Below are 27,455 nucleotides of genomic sequence, written 5' to 3'. Positions count from 1 at the left end.
ATACTATAATTCAAAGCATGGCATCTATATTTCAATTGAGATGTGTCAAATATGATTGTTTAAGTTTTCTAAACGATTTTTCAGTCTTCCAAAAACTTAATGCATCGTGTTGGAGTAACACGTAATGTTTATTATTGAAGAAAACGTCAAGAAACTGTTTCACTAAATCGTTAGAATAATATGTTTATAAACATGAACATAACATTATTATACAGTTTTTCAGAGAAAACATTTAATAATTTATAGTCATAAAGGTTGTTACTTCCAATGTGTATTCCAAAGATATCCATATATTTTAACACCAATTGTAAATATTATACCACTACTAGAAATATGTCAAACTATATCGATTATGTTATAAAATATTTATGACGTGACTCTGTTGGTAGAGGGTAGTGGACACGTCATTTGTTTTTGGAATTAATATATTATGGTCGGTTTAATGAATACGTTTTGACATAAATTAAACATTGACTGTTGATATCTACAATAAATATATTTTAAAAACAAAGAATTTCAAATTATAATATTTAGTAGGTATCTATGCCTAATGACGTCGTTTCATCGATAATAAAAAATGTATAATTAAAATAATATCAAAAACCGTCGACAAAAACGAATAGAACCGCTATGACAATGTGTCAATGTAAACATGACATTTATAATATATTGGTATCAGGCATAAGTGTTGTGAGCATATTATTATTATCATTATCATTACAATGGAGTTATAACGTTTTTATTATGTACTTAACATAACTATATACCTACTATAGATAATAACGAATATTTTTTTTCTACATCGTACCATTTAATCGCCAATCATTGTAGTTCGACGGAGTGCAAAATTAATTTTCCGTTTCATCGACACCGCTGACGCTTGACGTGTATAATTTTTACTTAACAAGGCGTTGATGTTACAAAAACAGATTTTTACGATCACGTCATTATCATATTATAGCTTGACGCCTAAACCATCTCATTGTACTCTGGCCTGTATTGTACCTACACCCTACCTAAAATAGAGGTTGAAGCACAGTATTGAAGAATTAATAGATTTTCAGATCCAGTTCCGAGATAGCTTCTTAAAATCATAGAAAAAAATGGTTCGGTTTCAAGTTTTAGTGAATAAATTATGTATCAGGGCTGGAACATAGAATATTTATTTTTAAGTAGAATTAGGCTAACGGATAAGCATTTACAACTGATAAAAATCAAAACACCTATACATAACCATTATAAGTTATAACCATGGAAGTTTCTAAGAACATTTTCACTAAAATGTATGAAAAAAAAAAATATTTTACACTGTGATAATTAGCCCAAAATTTGGTTTTAAATATTAAAATAACAATATTACATAAGTACTTAAATAATTAAACCTATAGGTAGTGTAATAATTTTCATATATTATTTTTCGTTCTAAATAGTAAGTGTCTGCTACTGATAAAAATAACAAAATAAATTATGAATTTATTGAACCGATAAAACACTATATTTTTATATCAATAAAACGTATTGACATGAGCATAATTAAATATAATCTATAGAATAAAAAAAAAAACTCACGTAACGAACAAAAAAAAATTCTAAACTAGAACCTTTTGTTGACTGTCGTGACTCGTGATACAATCTATTTACTAACGAAACATAATTTTCATTTAGAGAATCAACAACTTTATAATAAATTCAACATTTATTACAATATTATAATAAGCATATTTTAAAATAAATAATACATTTTAAGAGAAAATAAAGAGCCTTTATAAAATAATAACTACACAATTCATATTATATTGTACCAAATTATTATTAAATTATCTTTGAGAATGTTATTTTAATGATTTCAGTATATTCTAATAAATTGTATCCAACAAATTATTAATATACCTAACAGCTAACACCTTGTTTATAATCATTATAATATTACAATAAAATCATAATGTATCATTTTTTTTTTAATTTTAAGACATTGCGAGGTTAATTCAATTATTTTCAGAACACATCCACATTATAGTTTTTGAAACATTAATAATAATTGTTTATTATTTTTTTTCTGGTAATATTTAGGTTATTTACAAATATTTAATTATTTTCTAGTAAAATTCAAAATTCTGGTCATCGATAAATAATAATAGGCACCGTATACAGTGATTGTACTGTATTTTGTTTCTAGCTTGGATCTGGTCAACTCTGCGCAGAATACCATTGTTTTCTAATATTGTTTTAGATTTTAACGTGACGTTTATAATAACTACCTAACGAAAAATAAGTATAAAAACCTGATTTCTAAAATACAGTATTTTAAATTATTTTAACTTTATTTCCAGTGAGTGATTTTGAATAAATGAACGTTGTTATAACCTATAAGCTTTCATGCATACATGATATATAATGTATATAATTATTTTTGTAGAACAAATTTAACAATACATACTTTGTTGCATTTAGAATAGATTCATTTTCAAAACTCTTTGTAAGTACTGAATAATTAAACATTGTACTCGATATTCAATTTAATTATAATAATGAATGTCTTTGTCTATTTTTATCTATACATTAGCTGAACCATGTTAAACGTAGGTGTAAACATTTTTAAGCAAATAACCAAAAATTAAGTCTTAGTACCAAGACTTTAAACCGATATTGGATACCGATTTTGAATACCAGTTAAAACAGTTAAAAGCCGAATCTGAGAACAAAATCGAAAAAAAAAAAAGAATACCGGTAATCAAAACCGAAATCAACACAGGAAAAATATTTTCGGCTTCAATTCTTGCCTAGTACATTTGTTGAAAAAAAATGTCAAGTTGAATATTATACAAACAATTGTTACATTAATAGTTTATATTAATTAAATTGGAATAAATCACCAATGACATACATCGCAATATCGTTTCAGTTAGGTATGTCATTGGACCAAACATACAACTATTGAACTATTTATTCACTTTTATTTTGAAAGACAGTACCTAAGTTCTGCTAGTATATTTTTTGACTCATTATAATCTATGTATTTATAACAACTTCAATATGGTTTTATAAATATAATGTTTTTCGATTTTTACAGACTTTTCCCTAAGCGTTGAGATAAAATTGCTAGCGATCAGTGAACAATATTGACGAAAACTCGGAAAGTGCAATCATAACTGAGCACCGTTAGTAATAACTGTATTTTTAATGCGATGAATTTATCATTGTTTTGTAGTTCAAAATAACAATACATCACTATTCTTTTCCAGAGTGAATAAGTGTCCTTTCTAAGAAGCGTCTGAAATACGTCAACACTATATTGAGTGTGGTATTATTGGATTGTAAATTATTCTTGCATTACGATGTTTTATAAAAAATATAACTTTTGAATACAAATTGGTTTATTTATATTACATTATAGTTAAATAATGTTTTTTATTTATGAATTATAATATGCATAAAATAAGAATATATTTTTATACTAAAATAGGTAAATCTATTTGAAATTGTGTCAAAAAAAAAAAAAAATATTAATAATTCACTTTTGCTGAACATAATATTATTTCTTGCCTAATCCTTGAGATACTGTTCAAATATCGATCTGATAAGTTCAAAGCATATATTATTATAATGATGATTTAAAACTGTACAGTTAAAATGCCATAGTTTTCTTATAATAAATTCAATATTTTTTTTAATTTATCATAAAACATAAAATAATATGACGTATATATTTTTTGAGTAAACATTTTAACATGAGAAATTAATATGTATTATTACATAGTAGGTAGTAATTGAGTAATAAAATAACATTCGGTGAAACAGATTTAAAACATTTTAAGTTGAAAGTTTACGTTCATGAGAAATATATTATGTACTAATTTGCATTAAATATTAGAAGAAAAAATTATTGTCTACACATAATTCCAATAAAATAAATGAGAAATAAATATTTTTTGTCACGCCTGCACCGAAAGTTTCGTTTTTGATAGCGGCTGAAGCGTTGGAAAGCGTCCTTTTCTCGTCCAGCTGATGGTAAAGGGAGAATCTCTAAAATTCCTGGCGGTAAAGTGGAAATCCCAAGAAGTTCCGAGCGGTAAAGTGGAAATTCCAAAAGTGCTGGGGTATATCACACGCGTATCCTATACACAAAGAGACACGGAAATCTATACCACGGTCTTAACTAAACATAAACTTTTGGTTACATCACTTAGGTACATCTTATATTCATATTATAACTTCCATAAATAAAACCGAAAAAAAACAAATCGTTTCTTTCATGAAATATTGTTGTCGTCGAATTATGGTCTAGTTGTTGCATAGATCCCTATGTTACTTTTGTCGTGATCGATGAATGCAGAGGCGTGACAAAAAATAGTATGTGTGGCTCGTGCGGGAAGGCAATTTCAGTCTTGGGTGAAATGCGTCCCTCTCCTGCGGCTCGTGACTCACACGTCACTCGTGAGACTGAAATAGTTCACTTTCCGCCCTTGCCATACAATATACTATTACATTCTATTAAAAACAATAAAATGTGTTTGTTATATATATATATATATATATAGCTCTATCTTCGGTCAAAATCATAATATTATTGTACTATTGTTGAATGATAATATTTATGTAACTTATTTAAATTGGTTTAGTTGTACTGTTGTTCGAAATAATTTTTTGAAAAATAAAAGCAAACAATTGTAAAACTGATTTCATTTTTATATCCTCTCAAAACATGGTATAACTTATGTAACGAGTAAAAAAACAATATGATGGTTTAGTTCCAACTGTTTAACTTTGTGATTATTTTTACGGAGATCAAATAAAAAAACAAAAAACTAAGATGTATTATAAATACAAATTTTAAAGAAAAAAATAATAAAATCAAGCCAATAAATAACGATTTCTGTCTACCGGTTATGATTAATTGCCAAACATTGTAGCTTTTAGATGGCGTGAGAGTATTGACAATAACACCACTAATAAATTATGATATTATTTAGGTATATTAATTTCAAATTTAATATTTTATCATATAAAAGAAAAAATAACATTTCAATATAAACATAAGAAATTAGTACAGTGTCAGTGTACAATGTAAAAGTATGAGGTGCAAATTCCAATTTATTTCAGGAATTAAAATATTAAATATTTCGCTGAGTATTATTTATAGTGTATACATTCTATTATTTGTACTTAACTTAATTAATTTCCTTAAAAACGTGCGGAATCTAACTGATAATAATGGAAATAATAATTTAAAATTATGTTAAAACGTGATGATGTACATTGTATACCAACAATTGAACCTATTCATAAAAATATTATTGTTCACATTTTTCTTTAATTATATATAGTTTTTTTTTTCAAATATATTATGAAAATGAATAAATCAAACAGGATTATTTTATTCTGTATGGTGTAAATGTATTTATTCAAACTTCAGAGTAAGTTGAAACAATTTTAAAAACAAAAAGAAACGATTAGTAGTTTGACACATAGTTTATAAATTCACACAAAATTACTAGAAGAGACCTTTTCATTTAAAGACAAAAATATAATTTACATACACATGAGAAAATTACGGAAAAAACATATATTGATATAAGCTTACAAAACATTATTCCATTTTAACATTTATTCTATAAAAATATTGTAAATAAAATAATTATATCAATAGTTGATAATTATAATGAAGAACAGTATTTTCATGATCTTATTGATGTGAAATTCATAGACATAACATAATTAAAACTTATTTTCATTTGGTTTTCCGAACAATAATATAAAAATAAATTTGATACAACTGTAGAAAACAAAATAGAAATATGTTTTCTCGAACCGAAATTAAGTTTCTCCATTTTACAAAAATTAATTTGAAGTAGTTAGATTATTACGAGTATATAAATGGCATTTGACGGAAATGCACGTATTGATCACAATTTAAGAAAATGACATAAGTTTAGAACTATAGTGACTCAATACAGAATTTAAGTACAAAACATGATTTAATTTTCAAGTTTATAGGTATGTTGCAGGAAAAATATCACAATATAATATACAAACGAGGAAAATGCATTTCTCAAAAATATTATTATTTTTATGACATTATTGTAATCTGAGAAACATAATAATATTATTATTTGAAAATGGTTAGTAACATAATATGTTATTTTATTTCCACTGAAACATGAATGTAATATTTTTACCTATACAAGACGCCGTGTCAAAAATTTTCCATGTGCATTAATAATATTATTATTATAATATTTTCGTCGTCTTTTTTTCTTAAAATAATGATTTTTTGGCTACACTTAAATTATTAATTATTGTTAATAATAACAGTAAAATTATGTTCCATTGACATTATTAATAAAAATAAAAAGTATTGTTATTTGATTAGAAATATACAACTTAAAAATAATTTATGAACTATCCGTTATTTATTTTTCATAACAATTGATTGGTATATTATTATGAACATTTTACTTTTAAAATAAATAATTAGTAATAATGTTTTGAGGGTTACTAAAGATTTAGTTTTGATATATTATTATTTTGTACCTCCTAATATGATTTTTAATGATAATTTGAACATACATTTTCACATTATATTGTAGGTAATACAAACGTCACATTAAATTCAATTATATATAATTTTTTGTGACTGTTTGATATGTTTTTGATTGAAAATATATCAGTACTTACATCAATGCTTTTATTGATGTAGTATTAACGTTCAATCAATAATAAAATAATATTTTGAAAGTTGAAAATATTATTTGAAATATTAAGAATTATAGTGAATGGAAAGAGCTGAAGTGTGAAATGTATAAAAAAGTATTTTTAAATAATCAGAGAAATTTTTTGCTTACATCGTATTTATCACTTGAACTTTAAAAATAATAGAAAATTAATGTTATAATCTTAATTAATCAAAACGTTTAAGCTGACATCATTACTTAACCAGTTTATACTAATAATCATATTAAAATAATGAACGATGATTATTAAACGAAATATGTACATGCCATATTATAGCAAACTTAATTAATTTAACGTCAATTAAATATCAAATTATAGAAAACAATGTATTATAATAGAGAAACTTATCTGAAACTTTTTTTAAATATTATAAGACAATATTATAATATTAAAAAAAAAAAAATAGCGTTGTATATCGTTGGTATAGATTTTACAGTGCAAAAATTGGTAAATCAGCTGCCCAAAAATATAATTTATAATAGTTTATTTTTCAAGTCCCATAAAATTAAAATATAGAATATATGTAAACACAAGCGCCTAAAATGAATAGAAAAAATACCTGGAGTAAAATAAAAATAATAATTATTTAATTTGATAACATGTTAAACCAATCAATAAAACTATTAATCGTTTAATAGTATGGTTGAACGTTTTAATATAATATTTTTTGTGAACATTAGTTTGATTGTTTTTTATAAACTAATTAATTAATTAATAAAATTTAAAAAATATATTTTTTATTATGAACGATTGTATAAATAGTCAAAACTTACAATATTATATGATCATACATTTGCTATTTTTAATATCATTACGTAACGTTTTCATTATTACGAATACATTTAACACACAGGTATAAATTTCAATTTTTGTAATTATGGTTCCTAAAAAATAAATTTAAAAAATAAAAAACCCAATGAAAATATTATATATATACATTTATATGCTAATTTTTACCTAATTCTCTTGTATCGAAAAAGCTTCAAAAGAATTGTCAAAGACTTTTTTTGAATTCCAAAATATTCGTCTCCAAATTAAATTTAATGAACCTCATGTCCATTGATCCATTAAAACCATAAAGCTGTATTATATATTTCTACTTCTTGTAAATGTTTGAATTAATTTAAATAATTTTTCTACAGGATACAGAAATAATTAATTTAACTTGAAAAGTCGTATATATGATATCTTTTAATTTATATAATAATATATAAAGATTGTTATAAATGAAAAAAAAAGGAATTTGTTTATAAAATAATTTGGTTGAGACTAAAAGCAGAGAGCTTTTAATACAATAAAAGTGAAGCTAATCAAACGCACTCAGTTTAAGGTTTATTCAAGGTCATGTACCATACACATAGCTACTATTCAATTTTTTGTAAACGTTTTATATACAAAAAAAAAAAATGAGAAACATTAAAATTACCTTATAAATTCCGACTGGGTATATCTAAAATTGGTGATACCTATTTTAATATTCGTTTAATGGGTACCTCCACAACAATATTCTATGCAATACCGTCAACAAATAAATTGGTTATAAAATGACGATATATTAATGTGGGTGGATACACCATCGTCCGCAACTGGCTAGCCGTGGTTGTCAATGTTGCATGGCAACCAAATTCTACAATTATAATAGTATTGTATGCAGAGCGTCGTCAAATAAATAGGTTCAACAAAATTATACGAGATATACGTATATTATACGAGACCTAAGTTTAATGATTATTAGAATTATATTACTATCTATAATAATAATTCAAAATATTCATAAATATCATTAAATATATGTTTTCGAATTCTTTAACTCTAAAAATGTCGTCAATATAATCGAATAATAATTTGAAATAAATTTAATAATTCATAAAAACATATATAAACCAAATTAATCACGATAAACGTTGGAACTATTAATCATAGAATATTATATTATAACGATTTTTTTCGTCGACTAGTGTTTTTTTCAAAGTCAAATTTGAATTGTTTTAACGTCAATATCGTAGATACATAATTGTAATCCTTTTTTCGAGACTCACGTTACGTAATTATTTAACACAGTCTACTTAAAATACCCTATAAATTATTTTTTTCCTTCTAAAATTTCCCATGTGAGCCCCTCGTGAAAAATTTACAAAATTGGCATCGAGGTAAAAGTGCGATAGACTTGGCTGTGGATCGCCTACACACAAACACGCAAATATTGATTTTTATCAGTATAGACGGATAAGAAATATAATTAGTAATCAATAAAGTAGAAAAAAAAAATTTTATTTGAACGGAAACAAAACATCATCTCTTGACCACAACTATTCTGTGGCCTTCGCTTGTCACTAAAGGTTGACAATTGATGAATTCAACGAATGTTTATTTAAAGAAATGTATCGGTTTTAAATATTATAGACGTAATATCCTGTATGGGCATTATAAACCGAAATATATTTTTTCCGAACACTTACTACGCCATATAATACCTACAACATTGTTAAACGCATAGGTACATTCTATTAATATTGTTATACTATCGATTTGCCCGTCAGTGACCATCAAATCGACTACGTCGCGTGCTACTCTAAATATACAGTGTGATTCCAGGTGACGCGGCTGCCGATTTCGCGTGTGTTCCGAGACACACAGCACACACACACGTGGACGAGTCGAAGGCAGCGAGCAGCGTGAGTGTGTGGGTATGTGAGGGACTGTATAATACCGAGTTCGATGGAGGCCCATATAATTAAATAATAAAAAATTACCTATCTTAGAGCGTATATGTAGCCTGCGTTCTATGTACGTATAACGTGACGCCACTTTCGTCGTGTGTGCCATATTCCAAAGCCGAAACAAAACACTCGCACACACGCACAGACGCACATAAATCGTAATATTTCTGACTGGTCGCTTCGTGTTTATCCCATTCCGATGGGCTCGGCAAACACAGCCGCAACAGCCGGCAGACCTTTGGCCGATCGATCACGTCTTAAATGCTCCACTCACTCACACACGCTCATCCACGCGCGGGAGAGCGCACGTGTTTCCGACACTTCGTCGAGAGTACAATCGACGCCCGTCATGGATAGTATATATTTCGCATTTTTCTTAAATAATTATTTTCCACGGCGCAACAAGTCGTCGTGCGAAATATCATAATAATAATTCACAGAGGACAAGCCTCCCCTCCCTCAAATAATCGTTACGTTTCTCAGAATCTCTGTCACCACTGTGTAATTAATAGATAAAAATAATAACATGGTCCCCAGCTGCGATCCACTCACATAATATTATAATATTATATCCTCACAATGAATCGAAATGGTGAAATTATAATATCTAATCGAGGACACACGTGCTCTGGACTACAACAGTAATTGTTACTATTATGTATGAATGGCCGCAGTCGACGTTCACCGTACTTTGTACGATTCTGAGACCGTGGTATACTACCTATAGGTATAGTGGTATACTAAGACTGGGCATAACCGCCATTGAATCACTCATCGCAATCTTATTATACTATTTGTTTGAGTTTAAAAACACGCCATCAGCCCGCCAATCTATTTTTGCTTCATTGAAATTTTAAACGTATTTGTGTTTAAATTATTGCAACAGTCGATAGATTAGTTGATTAATTCCATATAAATGTACACTATTCTAATATATGTCTAGCGTAAATATATAAATCACAATTTTCTCATTTCTTTTAGAAATACTTAATTGTCAAGCCATTATGGTATGTTGGAAGAAAACTATTTACTAAAAAAATAATCCCATGATAAACACTCGATTGATTTTTATGAAGACGCCAGCACTAAAATTTAATCAACATTGCAAAGGAAAAAAACTACTTCTAAGTGATCTTAACGGATTTATATCTACAAATAACATGAGCTGCTTGTATGTAATCATCACACCAGGTTTAGAAAATTAAGAATTTTGATTTTTTTTTCAACAAAAATAAAAATTGGTTTCTTTTATAGTTTTTAATGTTTGGTAGTTGTAGTAACTTGTAAGTATACTAAAAAAGAAAAATTAAAATTAAGTAGGTATTCAAATCTTAAAATCTAAATTTTATGTGAGTTATTCTATTTTTCAATAATTTTATAAAATTGAATGTACTCTTTTATGGCATTTGTTATTTATAAATTGCATTATGCAATTATTACGCAATGCAATTTATATTCTATCAATATAAACGATATTTATATTTATTATTTAGCCATTAAATAATCGTTTATTTAATTGGCAACAATAATATTTAGTTTGTACCAATACAAATAATATAAACTTATAAAAATGTTTGGTTTCAATTAGTAACTAATACTCCTTTGCTTCTGCAGTATCTGACGTCAGTGTATTGTTTAAATTATTATTTTAATATAATCATGGAACGAGGCTCAACTGAAGTTTTATATTTGTACGAAATATATCGCGACCGTAGTTGTAACACCTCTTAACTCCATTTTTTTTTTTTGAAAATGAGATTTTGGTACCACTGTATAGCTCTTATTATTGCGCGTAATTTTTATCTATGATTAAAAATTCTATTGTGTTTTTTGCCTCTGAAAAATCATTTGTAGTAATAACTCTTAAGTTATTCTGTATAGAACAACTCGTATCTCAGAATATATCATTGAGTGCCTTAGTGGTGATACCTCTTATCTAAACTTATATTATCTACACTGTTTGGAATAACTCGTATCTCGTGTTTTTTTTTAATTGTGTTTGACGTTGGTTGGTATAAAATGGTCTTAATTGTTGAAAATAATACAATTCACTATTTAATTATAGCTATTCTTTAAAATTAAAGTCTAACAATTAAATTTTTCCTATTGAAAACCAATTTATTCAGTTTAATGTGTCTCCCGAACAGTTTGAAAAAAATAAGCTTAGTTAAGAGGTGTTACATTTATGTAATGATACAATACATTGTTCATCATTGTTATAAACTTATAATCAACAATTTTTTTTAAGGAATTCAATGTTGTTGGTTTTTTTTTTGTTACAAAACTATTTTTATTATTATTTTTTTATTCAAACGATCTATTCAAGTGCTATGGTCATTGAAATTCCTAACAAATACATTTCATTTGATGTTATATTAATATAAAATATGCATACTGTAATTTTAAGTTTAAAAACATATGTTGAGAAGACTTTATATCCCCATTGTGTTCGTTAGTTACCAGTACGTCATATAGTTACAATTGTTGATATTAATGTATTTATTTATTGTCCGTAGTTACTATGCATCATTTATATAATATGAAATTATAAATAATTGCGTTGTATTTAAAAACGTTTAGAAACAGGCAATTTGGCCCTCTCGCAAAGTTAGTTACTATAACCTGTGATCTTTTTATTTCATTGTATGTGAATAACATAATATGTATTTAGGTAATAATATATTAGATTCATTGGAATAATTTTACCTCTTAGATAAATCAAATAAGGGTCGACGTCATATTTGGGTTTAAAAATGTTTTATTTTGTTAATCTTCACCAATAGCTAGTTTAGCTAAGAGTTTTAAAATAAAATTACAAAAAAATATAAAAACGAAGATTTTAATTTAGTTTTAGATAATAAATTAAACAAACCATTTCTTCGTCTTGAGTATGATTGAAAAATAGTAGCTTTGATATTTTACTGTTTTTCAATTATACAATTATTTATACAATTTGAACATGTTTTTTTTTTTTAATATAAATGTAAGCATTACGTGACTAATATAATACAAGAAGCTTTCTAAATTGTATTAGCATAAAATCATATTTTTAAAATTGTTCACGCTTTTAAACATACATTTTTATACTTATAAATATTATATAATACTTAACTATTCGTCGAATTATAATATAAAAATATTTTTTATTTTTTTTTGTCAATTTTTCAATTCAACTAAAATCTAGGAATAATAATGATGGATAATAAAAACAAACTAATAACTTATGTTTTTTACATTCGTTATAATTTAAATTAATTTTTGAATATTCAAATAATTTACAGATTACTTTAAATTATATTAATTCTATTAAGTATTAATGGTTATAATATTTTATGAAAATATAGTAGATATACTTTTTCATTATAAAAATTATATAGTATAGGTACAATAAGATATTGTTATTAATATAGTTTTTCCCATTATCAAATGGTCATTATCTCATTAATCATATTAAACGTAAATTGTATTATCGCCTATTTTTTTTATAAACGAACGTAAATGCATGTATTAGATTGGAAATACATACAAAATATATAAGATGTATTCAGATTTTCAAAAATCATGAAGGATATAGACATCATTTAGAATTTGGTAGTTGCACCTCCTAAGATATTATTTAATCCTTATTAGTTTTATTGTTTTATTTTAATAAAGTATTGTGTAAAAGTAATTTCTTATAAAATAAAAGAAAAATAATAATAGATGCTATCCATACAATTTAATTAAAATACTCGAAAACAATAACTGTTTTGTAAACTTATTTATGTAATATTATCTTTAAAGCATTAATATTTTATTACCTGTTATTTTTTGCCTTAAATGGTAGTTTATTGTATAGGTTAAACGGTGAAGTAATTTTGAATAATGGCTCTTTAATTTCTTGTACTTATTATAGTTTTTTAAGAAGGATAAAAGGTCGAGTCAAAGGTTGATTGCTCATGAAATATTACCTTTAGTTATTTCACAATTGTCTCATAAGAATTATATCTAGAGGAAAACAAACACAATATTTAAAATACATTTTATATTAAACACAATTATGTGTTTTCCATTATAAAATAATATAATGTAATTTAATTTATAAATACTAGTATTCAGTTTACCATAAAAGTTGATGTTTTTTTTTTTTATATAAAGATCCATTCAATTTTAAGACTTGCCTGTATTCAATTAGGATTTAGTTTCATTTGATTAATTTTAGGTCTTAAGGTGACTGGACCTAATGAAAACCAATTATCGTTACTTCTTATTAGCTTTCCCAAAAGTTATAAATTATTTAATTCTTCAAAACTTAATTATTATTTTCTGTTAGAATGTTTCATTTTAAGCCAAAAGTTTTTAAACACAAACAACAATCAGTACATATTACAAGACGAATCTATAAAATCAACAAGAACATCTTATTTAATATTTATTTATCGATTTAAGTTTTCTTCTAAATTCTACGTTTTCTAATTTCGTTTATTTTATTTTGTAAATATTTATACTAAAATACTTCATTACATTTAATTAAATTAAATGTATCAATGTATTAAATGTATGCTCCAATTTTTCCAATCATCATCATCACTATAAACACTATAAATATATATATATACATTATACATATAAAGTAAAAAAAAAAAAAAATGTTTTTTACATTATAATTTAAATGTATGTTTTCATGTTATTTCAATATATGTAGTTTTAACAGTAATTATATCATATTTATGAATGTATTTAAGTACGCATTTAATAATGCAATGATAGTTATAAGATATGTGCATATTATGTAAACATACATAATATATAAATTTATTTTCAAATGTAGAGTATAATAAAGTTTCAAATATAAGTATAGAACCATTAAGATTATTAAAATTAATTATTTTTATTTGTATTTTTGAACTTATTATTTAATTTTTTGACGGTAATTATATGTTTTGGTGAATTTTTTTTCGGGAAACATTAGCTGATGATATAATGATAATATAGATTATGTCATGAAGATTTTTTACAGATGATAATTAATGCTTCATTTTGCTTAATTTTTTTTAGGAAAAAAAAAGAAAAATGGTTAGTGTTATAGCAGTATGTTTACTTTTGCACGGTTATTGCACGCATCCGTTACGATGTTGGGGGTACCCAGAAGCCATGTCAGCAATTCATTAGTAATGTAACATTCCATGGTAAATTTCATTAACTCCGAGTTAATCTAAGGTATGTAAAAAAAAAAAATGTTTATAATATTCGTGACATGAATATTTTAGGGAATGGGGAATTGCTATATATTTTTCGTTTCCAGTATCATGGAAAAATAATATCGTTAAAACAATGTATCAATGCACATTTTTAAATACCTACAATATTAAACGATGCATTTTTTGTTATTGAACAATTAAAAATTAAACATATACATACCATCGGATGTTATATTTAATATAAATACCATCACGAAATATATAAACATTTGATACGTAGATATTTTAAATGATTAATAATTTTGGACTAGTTATTTTTCCTTGATTCATTTTATTTTGTGTAGATATGATTTTTTATTAAAATTACTCATAAAATATGAATAAAATTATATTTTAAAATATGATGAACGTTTAATGTATTTATTTTTAACTATATACTTGTAAAATTTTTATTCTGAATTTTTATTTTACATTTATATATTTTTTTTTTAAATTCAGATGAAAAGTAAACTTATGGCATAATAATTATTTATGATTTAATTGGTTCAATCGATTAACAACCAATATTTGTGGTTATAAAAAATAGAGTAGTTGAAGGAAATAATGTTCCAATATTTAAATATTGGAATAAATTTAAATAGATTTAATTAACTTTAACCTTTATACGATAGTGCGGCATAAAAGAACATTTTAAGTAAAAGTGCATATTATAAGGGTAGTAGCGTTATATAAAGAAAATAAATTTAGTATGGCTAGATGCATAAGTGTAGTTATGGCATCATTCATCTAACCAAAACCAGAAATGTTTAGTGTCCGCTTATAATAAAATTACTCTACTTAAAAGTAATAACTAAAATATTATTAGACTAGTTAAAATATTCTCAACTGAGAAAAGTTTAATTATAATTTTTTATCGTGCTCAAAGATCAACTGTTTTCGTGGTTTTGACTAATGATATTCAAATGTGCAACACTTAATTAACGAATCACATATTTTTTCCCAGTGGGGTAGGAGGAAAAATTTATAAACTAGAAAAAGTATACTTGTACAGTTTTAAATTTCATTCAGCACTAAACCGACTTTGATTCAACCAATTAGGGAAACCAAAAAAATACCGTCATTCCGTTTGAAGTTATTTTGAAATGGGTTATATAACGAAATTACATTTTGATGGGAAAAACCGCATAATAACAACTTTGCACAAAAACAAATATATTTATCAAAAAACAACCTTGAATTTATTTTCCCGTTTGACCTAAAATAATCATTATTGTAAAAATAATAATAATAATACAACACAACAAAAAAAGTATAACAATAACTTTACATAATACTTCATTTTTATTATTATTATTATCATTCGGTGACGGTTAAAAAACAACGTCGTGTTATAATATTCGTATAAAAGCCACAGAGCTCTATCGACTATTATGCGCCACGTGCATGTCATTCACAGGTCATTACAGGTGTTAAAATAATTTTATGTGAAATGGATGTCGTCCTCGGCGAGTTGGCGAACGGCTAACGATATATTATCACGGGATCATCTCTAAAACGAAAACGACTACAATATAATTACCCCAGGGCCACATCGACGAACGTGGATATACGTCACCTGTCCCACTGTTTTTGTTCTGGAACTCGTAATTAATAATAAGGGAAAGTTGCGCCCCCCAACGCTTAAAACTACTGATGAATGGATGTATTTTTGATAACGGCCGTATTTTAGTGACCCGTTCGACGTATTTATTTCAAAACGGACCGAATAGAAATGCCGATTGTTTTCGGCCGATTACGTTTAGCGATAATAATTAAATTCCAATGAGTTATAATTAAAACGACCAAGTGTAAAACAATTGCCCGGACGCATTTTTAATTTCATTTAAATACGACAATATATCACAATATTATTATTATGTATAAACTATTATAAATGATCTATTGGTGAGAAAAACTGTTAACCACGATGGAACGATTCAGAAAAATTGTGTCATTGTAAGGATTAAACCAAATCAGCGAAAGACATTTTTTTGTAAATTTCTCCTCTGTAACGTTTTGGAAAAAAAACAATACTCAATTCAATAATATAATAATATTTTTATCCTAACATAGTACTAAAAAAATAATATTATATATGTATATATTATATAAATACATAACAATATATAAAATGAGTAAATATGAATAATAATATTATAGAACATTATTAGGACATTGCGAAAATTATACGTCGTCAGTATGATATATTTTTTACTGACAGAATATTCTCATAAAGTCAGCGTTATGTTAAATGAGTAAGATTGTAATATTTTTAAATTAACTTCAGTTTTTTTTTTTTTTTACTTATACAGAACTCAAAGGTAGAAGACAAAAAACCCAAGTATATAATGTTTACTTTTGGTCATTCAAAAAATATATTTATTTCTGTTCACTAAATTTAGTTTAGTTTTAAAATTCAAGCTCATTAGCTCAATATAATTATTTAATATTATTGTGAATGAAATATTAATTATTAGAATGTGTACAACAGTAAAATAAAATATGTGTAATACTGTGATATTTATATTGTTTATTAACAAGATTCTTTTTACGGATTCATAATCAATAGTATACACTTAAGGAATCATTTTGAAAAAATACTTTAACTTTTCAACAGAGCTTTACAATGTTAATATAGACTATATTTGATTTTTAAAAACCAAACATTGGAAAACATTTATAAATTAATGTTTTTTAAAATCACATATCAGTAAAATCAGTTAAGTTACAATATTTTTAAAAATACGTATGTGGGTTACATATATTAATTGTGTATAATGTTTTTCCCAAAAATCAGTTGAGTCGATTATATAAATAAAACACAACAACCTCGAACGTTGAATATTATGCATAAATAAGTTATAATTTGTGAATCACATTATTTAATATCATATATTTTGTATTCTCATCTTCAAATTCGATGTCAGTTATAAATTCATTTTGGTGTTGTTCAAAAATATTAAATTAAATTACAATAACCATTATAATTATGACTACGAAAATCCAGACTGTGAAATTCTACCATAATTTATCCAATGTCAATGTGTTTTTTATTTTTCGTTGGGGGTGGCTAACAAGAAATCTGATTTTAAATCATAATTATTCGGACGACAGTATTTGACACGAAATTGTATCGCGCATCGTTAATATTTAAAAAATGTTTGCAACCGTAAATACATTTCATTTTCATAATGGCGTTGTACATAAATCCTATCACACTTTACGGTTTTTGGAATCGTAAATATTGATGAAAATCATTCTCTTGGTTTTCAATGCGAACTTCAAACACAATAGAATCATTTCTGAGATTACCATTATACTAAAGAATAAATGCGAACCAATCAAACATAATAATATATTATCATACTGACAATGGCATCTATTGAATTAATATAATCACCATAATATTTGTCTCCTTGGTTGATTATAAACGTATACTTTATAGGATATTATATTAGGATTTAGAGGGCTAGATTAATAGTATCTTAGAAATAATAATAATATACTATTCGTACTTAATAAACTAGGATATTCTTGTAGAATAGTTGTATGGTATTGGTATATAATACTAAATAGTTAATAATATGGTTTAACGCTCACAGCGTATTATTTAGTTTACTATAATATAAAGTACATTGACTGGTTTAATATTAAAGTTTTCCAATTTATTAATTAAAAACAACTAAAAATGCGATTTAATATACTCGTATGACACATCGAATAGTAGTCCATAAGTGGCTATTTTCTGATTTGATTACTCCTTAATTTTGAGTTCGTATTTCGGTGAGTTTTGTTATTTTTTTTTCAAATTCTAATTTAAAAGTATTATCAATATTATACTATAAACAAATATTATAAGACATTTTTCAAAATATTATATCTTGACTTTTGTTCATTTGGCATTCTTGATTCTATTTTTGTTTTTATTATGTTTAGTTTTTATTGTATATTCTTTGTATTATTCATTAGTTTTGCATGTCATTTTTTTTTTTAATATTTATATTTTAGAAAGTTGTGTGTTTTCTTAATTTTAAGCAAAAAAGTGTATTCTAATAACTATTTATTTTATTCTTAAATTAAGCATTTATATTCTACAATTTTCAACTATCTACTCCACTTAAAGGATTAGATATATTTCTTTATCTATATCATATTATCATATAATAAATATTTAAAGGAAAATAAGAACAAAAATATACTCTATTTTTTTTGGATGGTTATGAAATCTCAAAAGATGCTGAATTTAGTACCTATACCTACAAACCTATATGAAGTAAGTCAATTTAAAAAAAAGTTTAAAAATAACTTAACAGTTCTAAAAATTATAATTTATGTCATTAATATTCTCGAGCAAGTAAAAAAAAAAAAAAGAAAATGAAAAATCTAAGAACTTTGATTTTGGTTGTTAAATTACATTTGTTTTAGTATGAATACTATATGGAAATAAATAAGCTTATGTGATTTAAGTGTACAAACAATATATTATATAGGTATCTGGTATACATATGTGTAAGAATAAAACAGATCCACGCTTATCATGAGGTGTTAGTGCGTTTCGTCATTTATATTTGTTTAATCTTATTATATTTTTAATGTTATATCAATATTATAATATTAATATATTTCCTTATCTAACACGTTAGAAGTATTGGGCATTGAAGTACCATTGGAGTATAACAGTTATTATATACTATTGGCTAAAGGCTTGTCAATATTATGATTTATGGAGTTTTTCATATTATACAACCTTTAAATTATTATATGAAATTAAATCAATCTTTCCAATCACTCGGCACATGGAGAACACTATTTTAGCTATAAATTATAGCCACCGTACGTTACAAGCTTTACGATTATTATATTAAATCATACTATGTGTTGAAAATATCTATATAAATAGATCACAATTCATTAGTCTTGGATAGTAACATAACCAATGTAACGTGTAATATCGTTAGGGTTGTGTTTATATAACGAAAATTGAATGGTTATGACGTTTGAAAGTTAATTCCTATAATAATATGTATTGCCGTTTCAACTGGTTTCGAATGTTGCGAATTAAAAACAAAAAAATATAATAATAAATATATTAAGTTATGTTAATGAAAATACTATAAAATATGTCTATAACGTGGATATTGGGTATACAAATAAATATATTATTGTGTAAGTGTATTTAATTTGAACTCGTCAAAGTTCAGTTTTCAATGTTTCGAACCACATATCAAGTTGCACCATAAATTACAAGAAAATTTAATTAAATAAAATATATTTTTAATTAACTTTTCATGAAATATACAGAACGTTTTCTATGAAAAGGTCGCGTGGACTGGTGTAATATTATATTATTATTTTTACGTATTAAACTATTAACGCAGTTTTAATATTCTTTAAAAGTTAAAATTTATTTATAATTTTTGGATGTTATATTATGTTTATAGTTATTGTTAAGGTACTATTTAAACATTTTTTCGACGTATTTTTCAAATTGTACCTAAATAATATAGTGTTTATACTTGTACTGCATGTCGAATGACTATTATCATAAACCATTAGAGAAATACATGTTATCTGTTTTTTTTCGTACGTAATGTAAATGTAACGGTAGTTAATTTTATGATTAAAAATTAAAGTTATTTTATTAAAATTTAATTACTTTTTAAATCTTAATTACCCAACAGCGTTTCAATCAAATAAAAAACGATAAATAACTAGGTACCTACTACCTAGTAAATATAATATAATATGAACTCACTTGATATCCATGAGCCATTAAACGAAGGCGCTTTGAATGTGTCCCCGGCAATTTGATCGACCGTAAATTTACTTCCGAGATTCCTAGGACCTTTGTATGGTGGTGACAGCAGGACGATAAAGAATACTATCAAGCCCAAAACGGCTACAATGACCAGAAGCGCGATAAGAATACCTCGCCAGTTTCTCTCATTTGGCGTGATTACGACCAATTCCTGAAAACAAAATGTAATATTAAAACTTGTTATTCCTATCCTAATATCGTTTAGTCGTATATCATTTAAATGGTCAATTTAACGATTTTTACTATACTTCATGTATCCTAATTAAACTCGAAGTACCTACTCGTATTATATAGATACGCACATGGCACATGATATCCTTTATGTTACATTAAAAACTAAAAATACGCTAATGCAAACCATGGTGTTATCCAAACAAAATATGTTAATCAACTAAGTACACTTGAGTAGGCTACGAAACATTATATACCTATATATTCTATACTTGACCCTAAATTAAATTATAATAAGTCTTAATAGACATGAAAATTATTTTATTTGTGGTATAGGTATTACAAACATGTTTAATTATGCATATATACAGCCATACAGGATTATTCACAAGCATGCTCTCCCTTTTTTTTTTTTCAATGATGCAGTTAATAAAAATCTGATTTTTTGAATTTTTAAATATACGTTAACACCATATTTTAAAATTCTTGAGATTTTTGTACTTTTTAATGAGTGTCCTGTGGAGAAATAAACTTCTGTTTTTCAAATTAAAACAGCTCTATTAAACTAAAAATTATTCAATAGATAATTTTTCTAAAATTTGTAACTTATTAGAATCGACATTTGTACGAGTATAGTTTTTGATTTTATTTAGCTTTGTGATCGTAGAATAAAAGGTAAATGGTAACGGGCTTATAAGATATGAGGGCTATAGTGATTTAAACATATTAGTCATTAATATTAATAATTTGTAAAAATGGCCCAAGTTTAATAAACATTAGATCCAATTTTATGTCTATTTTATATTTATGTACCTAAAACCATTTTTAAGCACCATTACCCTGAATGCAAACACTTCAATAATTGAGAAACTACTCATTCGAATTTTGAATTAGGTACATCAAATTGCTCAAGAAAATTATTATTACCTAAATAATCTACAGTAAAAAGAAAGGTTCTTATTTGAAGAAAACAGAATTTTGTATCGAGGACAGTCCTTAAATAGTACAAAAAAAAAAAATACATGCATTTGAAAACATGTTTGAGTATATTTAAAAATTCCGAAAATCATAGTCTGAATAAATTAATTATTGAATGAAAAAATGGAGGTAGACATGCTTGATTAATCACCCTGTATATATAATTAGGTCAAATACTATATAATTAAAAGGTAACTACATATTATTTTAATATTTAGTTTGGATATGCTGGTTAATAATATAAAACAGAAATTGTTTTTGACATGTGTATGTATTATTGTACAAATTCAGACAACTATTTTAATATTATTACCATGTTTTAAGAATTTTCTTATGAAAAACATAAATAAAAAAAAAATGTTAATAAATATTATAACATAATTTATTATTTTTTAAAAAAACATTTTGATTTTTTGTACATAATAAGTCAACAATGACAATTTAATCACATTTTATATTGAACTTTAGAGAAATCCGTGAACCGTTAAAGTGTACAGTTTACGGTTCTAAAAATGTAAAGTTTTATTTAATTCACAAAGTTACAATCGACAAAATGTGGAGAAACATTCAATATAATTATAAAAATAATAAGGAAAGAATGAGTAAAAACATATTTATTCGCAGTTTTTAAATATGTGTACCTATAGTCTGTGTTATCATGTGTAAGTGCATTTTATCTGTTTTTGAGAACATTATTTTATTTTTCATTTATTTTTGAAACAAACGGATCAATGTGCATATTGTATTAGAATTATTCGCAATTGATTGTAGGTTAAACCAGTTTTTACAGCGTATATTGAGTAAGAAATGTCTTAAATTCTAAACAGGTCATCAGATTGACATTTATTAAAAATTCTATATTAAACGCGTGATGGTGGCAGTAATGTATTTACATGTTATTGTTTTGAAAATATTTTTTAAATAAAACTTTGTTAACATTTTACAATGTGAGTACAGTAATTATTATGATCGCCGAAATAATTACACCAAACTACCAGTGCAATCACTATTCAGCCTCATAACAAATCTAAAATATCAATATGCATTTCCCGGATGTCGATGAACATAAAAATATAATATTTTAATGTACTATTATAAAATATTTAATTGTTTTATAATGTCGAAAAAAGTTTACTTTTCTTTCTATTACTTACTCATATTTAGACATATTTTAGAAATACGTTAAATAAGTTTTCTCGAGTTGAGTACGTTCTACATGATGATATTTGTTGATGAACTTCTTAACTAAGACGCGTGCTTATGTTGTTTTACATACAACTACTAAATATGAAAACTTTTTAAGGATAGTGAACAACGATTTACACAACTGCACGGTGCAGTCAACATTATCATAACTCGAGCATATACCAAGAATTTACATAATATACATTTGTGAATAACAGTAAAGTTATTATTTATTATTTTATTTTATTTTTATAACAATACAAGCTGAGACCCAAAAACATTAAGTGATAGATATTACAAATTATATAATATTTGGTATTTTATAAAAAAATTGTACAAATATTTTAGTTTGAATAATAATAGTTATAGTAATAATAATATTAATAAAATACCCAGTTGATGAATAGTTTATCGATAGTTAAAAAGGGACTTTATTAACAAGACGCATAAGAAAATAGAGTGGGAAGTTTAGTATATTATAATTAGAAATGGAAAATGGAATAACAAAGGAACAAATAAATCTATTATTACAAGCGGTGCTTTAAAAATTATTTGTGAAATGAGTGTAGGGTATTCGATTGAATTTGATAAAAGCTTAAAAATAAATGATATATTCGCAGAACGCCTACGATCAGCAAGCCTAGATAAATTTAAGACCTAGTAGATATGTTCATAATCGTGTGGAAGACAATGAACCTTTAAATAATATAAATTAAATATTATAAAAAACAAATTTGAAAAATAATTCAATTTTACTTATTCGAATACAAGTAACTTGTCATGTTATATCGATCAACCTGTCAAACTATATAATGTTCTAAATTTAAACATATATACATAATGCATATTAATATTATAAAATTAGAATAACCATCAAACAACCATGAGATTACATTGTTTTCAGTCTTAATATATTTTAAGCTTACTCCGCATACTTTAATAAAAGAAAAATGCATACAATTGGTTTTCTGGATTATAGAGCTATTAATCACAAAAGAAATTTTAAAAAGAAGTTAAGTAAACAATTTTAATTTTGAATTAAATTTGTAAATATATTGTTAAGAATGTAATTATTTGTTATATTTCATATTATTATGTTATATAAAACCCATATTATTGTGCATTGTGTATTTTACAAATTTAATTACGTGTTTTCAAGTTTAAAATGCCATGTTTTCGTTAATTTTGTTTTGAACATAAAAATGTTCATTATGTTTACAAAAATGAATTATTTATCTAAATAGCTCACCAGCAAATTGAGCGTAACAAAAAATGATATTCTAAAATCAGTAAGTACTTCTAATATTTACTTGAACCTATAGTTAATAGGATTATTATACAATATAATATAAGAAGTAGGTTCTCGACACCATACCATATACAAAGAATATGAGCTACCACTCAATATTAATTAAATTAATAATTCAAAATACTGGCGAATGAAACTTCTGTTTTTATAGCACTGATAAGTGACATTAATATTTCATGATTCCGCGATAATTCATGAATTCTTAAAAATTAGATTTTAGATTCTGAACGATGACTGTATTGATTTTACAATGATGTGTGTAATTTTTTATTTGTGTCAGTGTACCCAAAGAGTAGTTGAAATAATGCTTCAATTTTCCACTTCAGTATCTTGTGCGATTGGAAAGTCAATATATTTGGTGCATTGGGGAGATTAAAATCTATAATAGTTTTCGAAAGTGCAGAGAAAAAGAAAAGAAAAATTAAGAAAAAATGGGAATTTCTACGCAAAATCAGTTTTTCACAAAATCGATTTTGGTTTTTGGTGTAATTCTAAAAAAAAATTACAGTAGATTCATGTAATTTCCACTTAATATTTATATTAACATTAACTATATACTATACAATTATAAAAATATTTGGACTTTTTTTGAGCTGTTTACGGACATTTTCAGTTTCCTTTTTTTTTTTTAGATGTTTTTATTATAGATGTCAATAAAATATTATTCTTCAGGTCAAAAAGATCAATAATTTAATACAAGTATCCTAATATATTGTTATAATGGCAACTGAAAATATTAAAAATACATAGTAACATTTTTTTTATAAGCATTTAAATTTCGATTTTTGTCAAAGCACGAAAAAAAATCACGAAAATGTGTTAATTTATTATTTTGAGTTAGAAATTCATAAACAAATGTATTTTTATATTTAAGGTTTGAACATTCAATAGAAGAGTTCTCATAAGTTTTACTATCTTTACTTAAAAGAGATGTCTACCGGAATTTGAATATTCGATTGAATAACTCGATTTCTTAGGCAGCGATTTTTTTATTTTGTTGTAATTCAAAAACGAATAATTGTAGATACTTGAAATGTTCACCATGTGTTTATTTTGTCAATTCCTATACATGATACAATTTTCAAAATATGAATTTTTATAAGCATTTAAAGTTTGAATTTTTACAAAATGGAACAAATTTAAAATTTAAAAATAATTTTGTAGTTTAAAATTTATAAAATATTTAATTTTTGTAGCTTATGATTGACAATTTAAAACAAGGTTCCACATAAATTACTTTATTCACAATAATATTATCATCAAATATACTTAGTGATATCATAGGCTAATCTCGCTCAGAATCGGTTTTCGTATATCTACAATGGTATTATATCATTGAATTCAAATTTAACACCATCCTTTACAGTGACCCACTTGTAAGCTGTAACATATTGTACAGAAAAGCGACATCCACTTGCCCACCTTTATTTACATATAAGTCATGAAGACGTAATAATGTTTTTTTCGATAAACAGCCATTCGATGTAGGTGGCTACTAAATTTATATACAATACAAGAGTTATTTTATACGGTTTTTTTTTTTTTTTTTTTAATAAGTTATATTACTATTTTATGAACCAATCTATTGTTTAAAATTTTTTGAAAACGTTAACGCGTTGAATGTTTTTATCGCAAATTGAAATACCACCACAGATAATGATCGTCGAATATCGATAACATATATATTTTTCTTTATTATCCAATTGTAGTCGACGGTATAACATTATAATAAAATAATATCTATGACGTGGGTATATGGGCAAAAGATAAAATTTTGGCCGTTGTATCTCACGAAACGTTAAAATATATCAAATATATATTATACAACACGTTATCGTAATAGTGATAACAAAATAATATAAATATTTCCCGAGAACTGAAAAAATTCGAATATACCTACATAATAATATTATGATAGCAAGGACATTAATATAATTATTATTATAATATTATACATTATCGCATTGTGGCTTCGATCCTCCGTTCCAGTGACGTTTCGACAATAGGTGTGCTCTCAATGTGTATTACGCCTTTGTGTGTGAGTGTGTGTGTGTGTGTGTGTGCGCGTGCGTGCGTGCGAGTGTGCGCGTTCATATTTCGATTCGGTGTATCGTCTCGTGTTTCGGTAGAGGTAACTAATACACGTTTGAATGTGATTTTGCACCGGTGCCCCTCGATAATAAAGAGTTTTTGCAAAACGTTATCTTCGAGTGTTCGACCGTATAAATCCATTGCACTTCCCTCGATAATCACACATTCGCGAGCCCGTCGGTCGTTATTCGCCGCCACCGTCGGTGGGTTATTGCTGCAACGTTTCACCCATTTCCCACGCACACGTCACAGTAGCATAATATTGTATATAGCATTGTATACTATATAGAGTATATTATATGATATTAATAATACGTATACAGCCTGATGCAGAGTGATTATGTTATAGAAATTATGAAATATCCCAAGAAAACTTGAAAAGATTTAAGACATTTCCATAATATGTTCAGAACTTATTATATTGATAACCGTAGAACGATGTATAACCATAGACCTTAAGTATAAGATGTATGTGTAGAACTGTGTGTAAGGACATATTAGTATTATATAATTGATGATAATGACATGTAGCGTCGACCGAAGGTGAAAATCTGTTGCTGTGCATCGTAGGCCAAACACAAGGGATCATAGTACCCAATTTTCTGATTCCAACACGCGTATTCCGATTGATCAAACGAATATTTGAAATTCCCTCAAAGAACAACTAGAATGTCTTGATACATCTGTGGCCTTACGATTTCGACGTTTTCCCCAGAGCTTAACGAAAAGTTAAATAAAAGGTAAATTGTATATTCACTTTGGTTGAACAAATCGAAAATATCCCGAATTGAAGTGGTAGCGGCCTCTTGACGAGTTATTTTCTGCAGAATCTTTGTTGCTTCGCAACGTTGACCTGACTAAGCAATTATCGCACGTGCAGACGTGCAGTGATTTCGACGGAGAACGATAAACTTATCGCCGTGTATTATGCATAATACTATGTACGCACAAGTACAATAAGAACGCTAAAGAGTGCTCATTATATGATATAATATAAATATTAAATATATATATATATAATAACATGCATATGGACCATGCACTCCGGTGTTGTTCCGCCGCCGCGTCAGCTATTGTTTTAGGGCGTCGTCGGCGGCTCCGCGGTCGTTTTTGGGGTGGAGGGTGTATGCGTGTACTAACCGTCCCCTTTACTTTCTTCCGACACTCACCTCGTTTAACATTTCGAGGTGTAAATCATTGCCTTTTTCACGGTATATAAATAATTTGTCGTT

The 27,455-nt window shown here is 25.9% G+C and overlaps 1 protein-coding gene across 3 annotated transcripts in view; it reads right to left on the bottom strand.

The window, feature by feature from the left end:
* LOC100575324 (prolyl endopeptidase FAP) overlaps positions 1 to 27,455 on the bottom strand; it is a 208,747-nt gene that overhangs the window by 27,232 nt on the left and 154,060 nt on the right. For all 3 annotated transcript variants that reach the window (XM_029486920.1, XM_029486919.1, XM_029486921.1), the window contains one exon: positions 20,427 to 20,640. In XM_029486920.1, the coding sequence (XP_029342780.1) occupies positions 20,427 to 20,640 (214 nt within the window). The remainder of the gene's footprint in view (positions 1 to 20,426; positions 20,641 to 27,455) is intronic.

Source organism: Acyrthosiphon pisum, chromosome A1, assembly GCF_005508785.2.
Source record: "Acyrthosiphon pisum isolate AL4f chromosome A1, pea_aphid_22Mar2018_4r6ur, whole genome shotgun sequence".
Classification (NCBI taxonomy): Eukaryota; Metazoa; Arthropoda; class Insecta; order Hemiptera; family Aphididae; genus Acyrthosiphon; species Acyrthosiphon pisum.
Note: the sequence above shows the minus strand (reverse complement) of the source record. Positions and strands in the feature narration are given on the sequence as shown.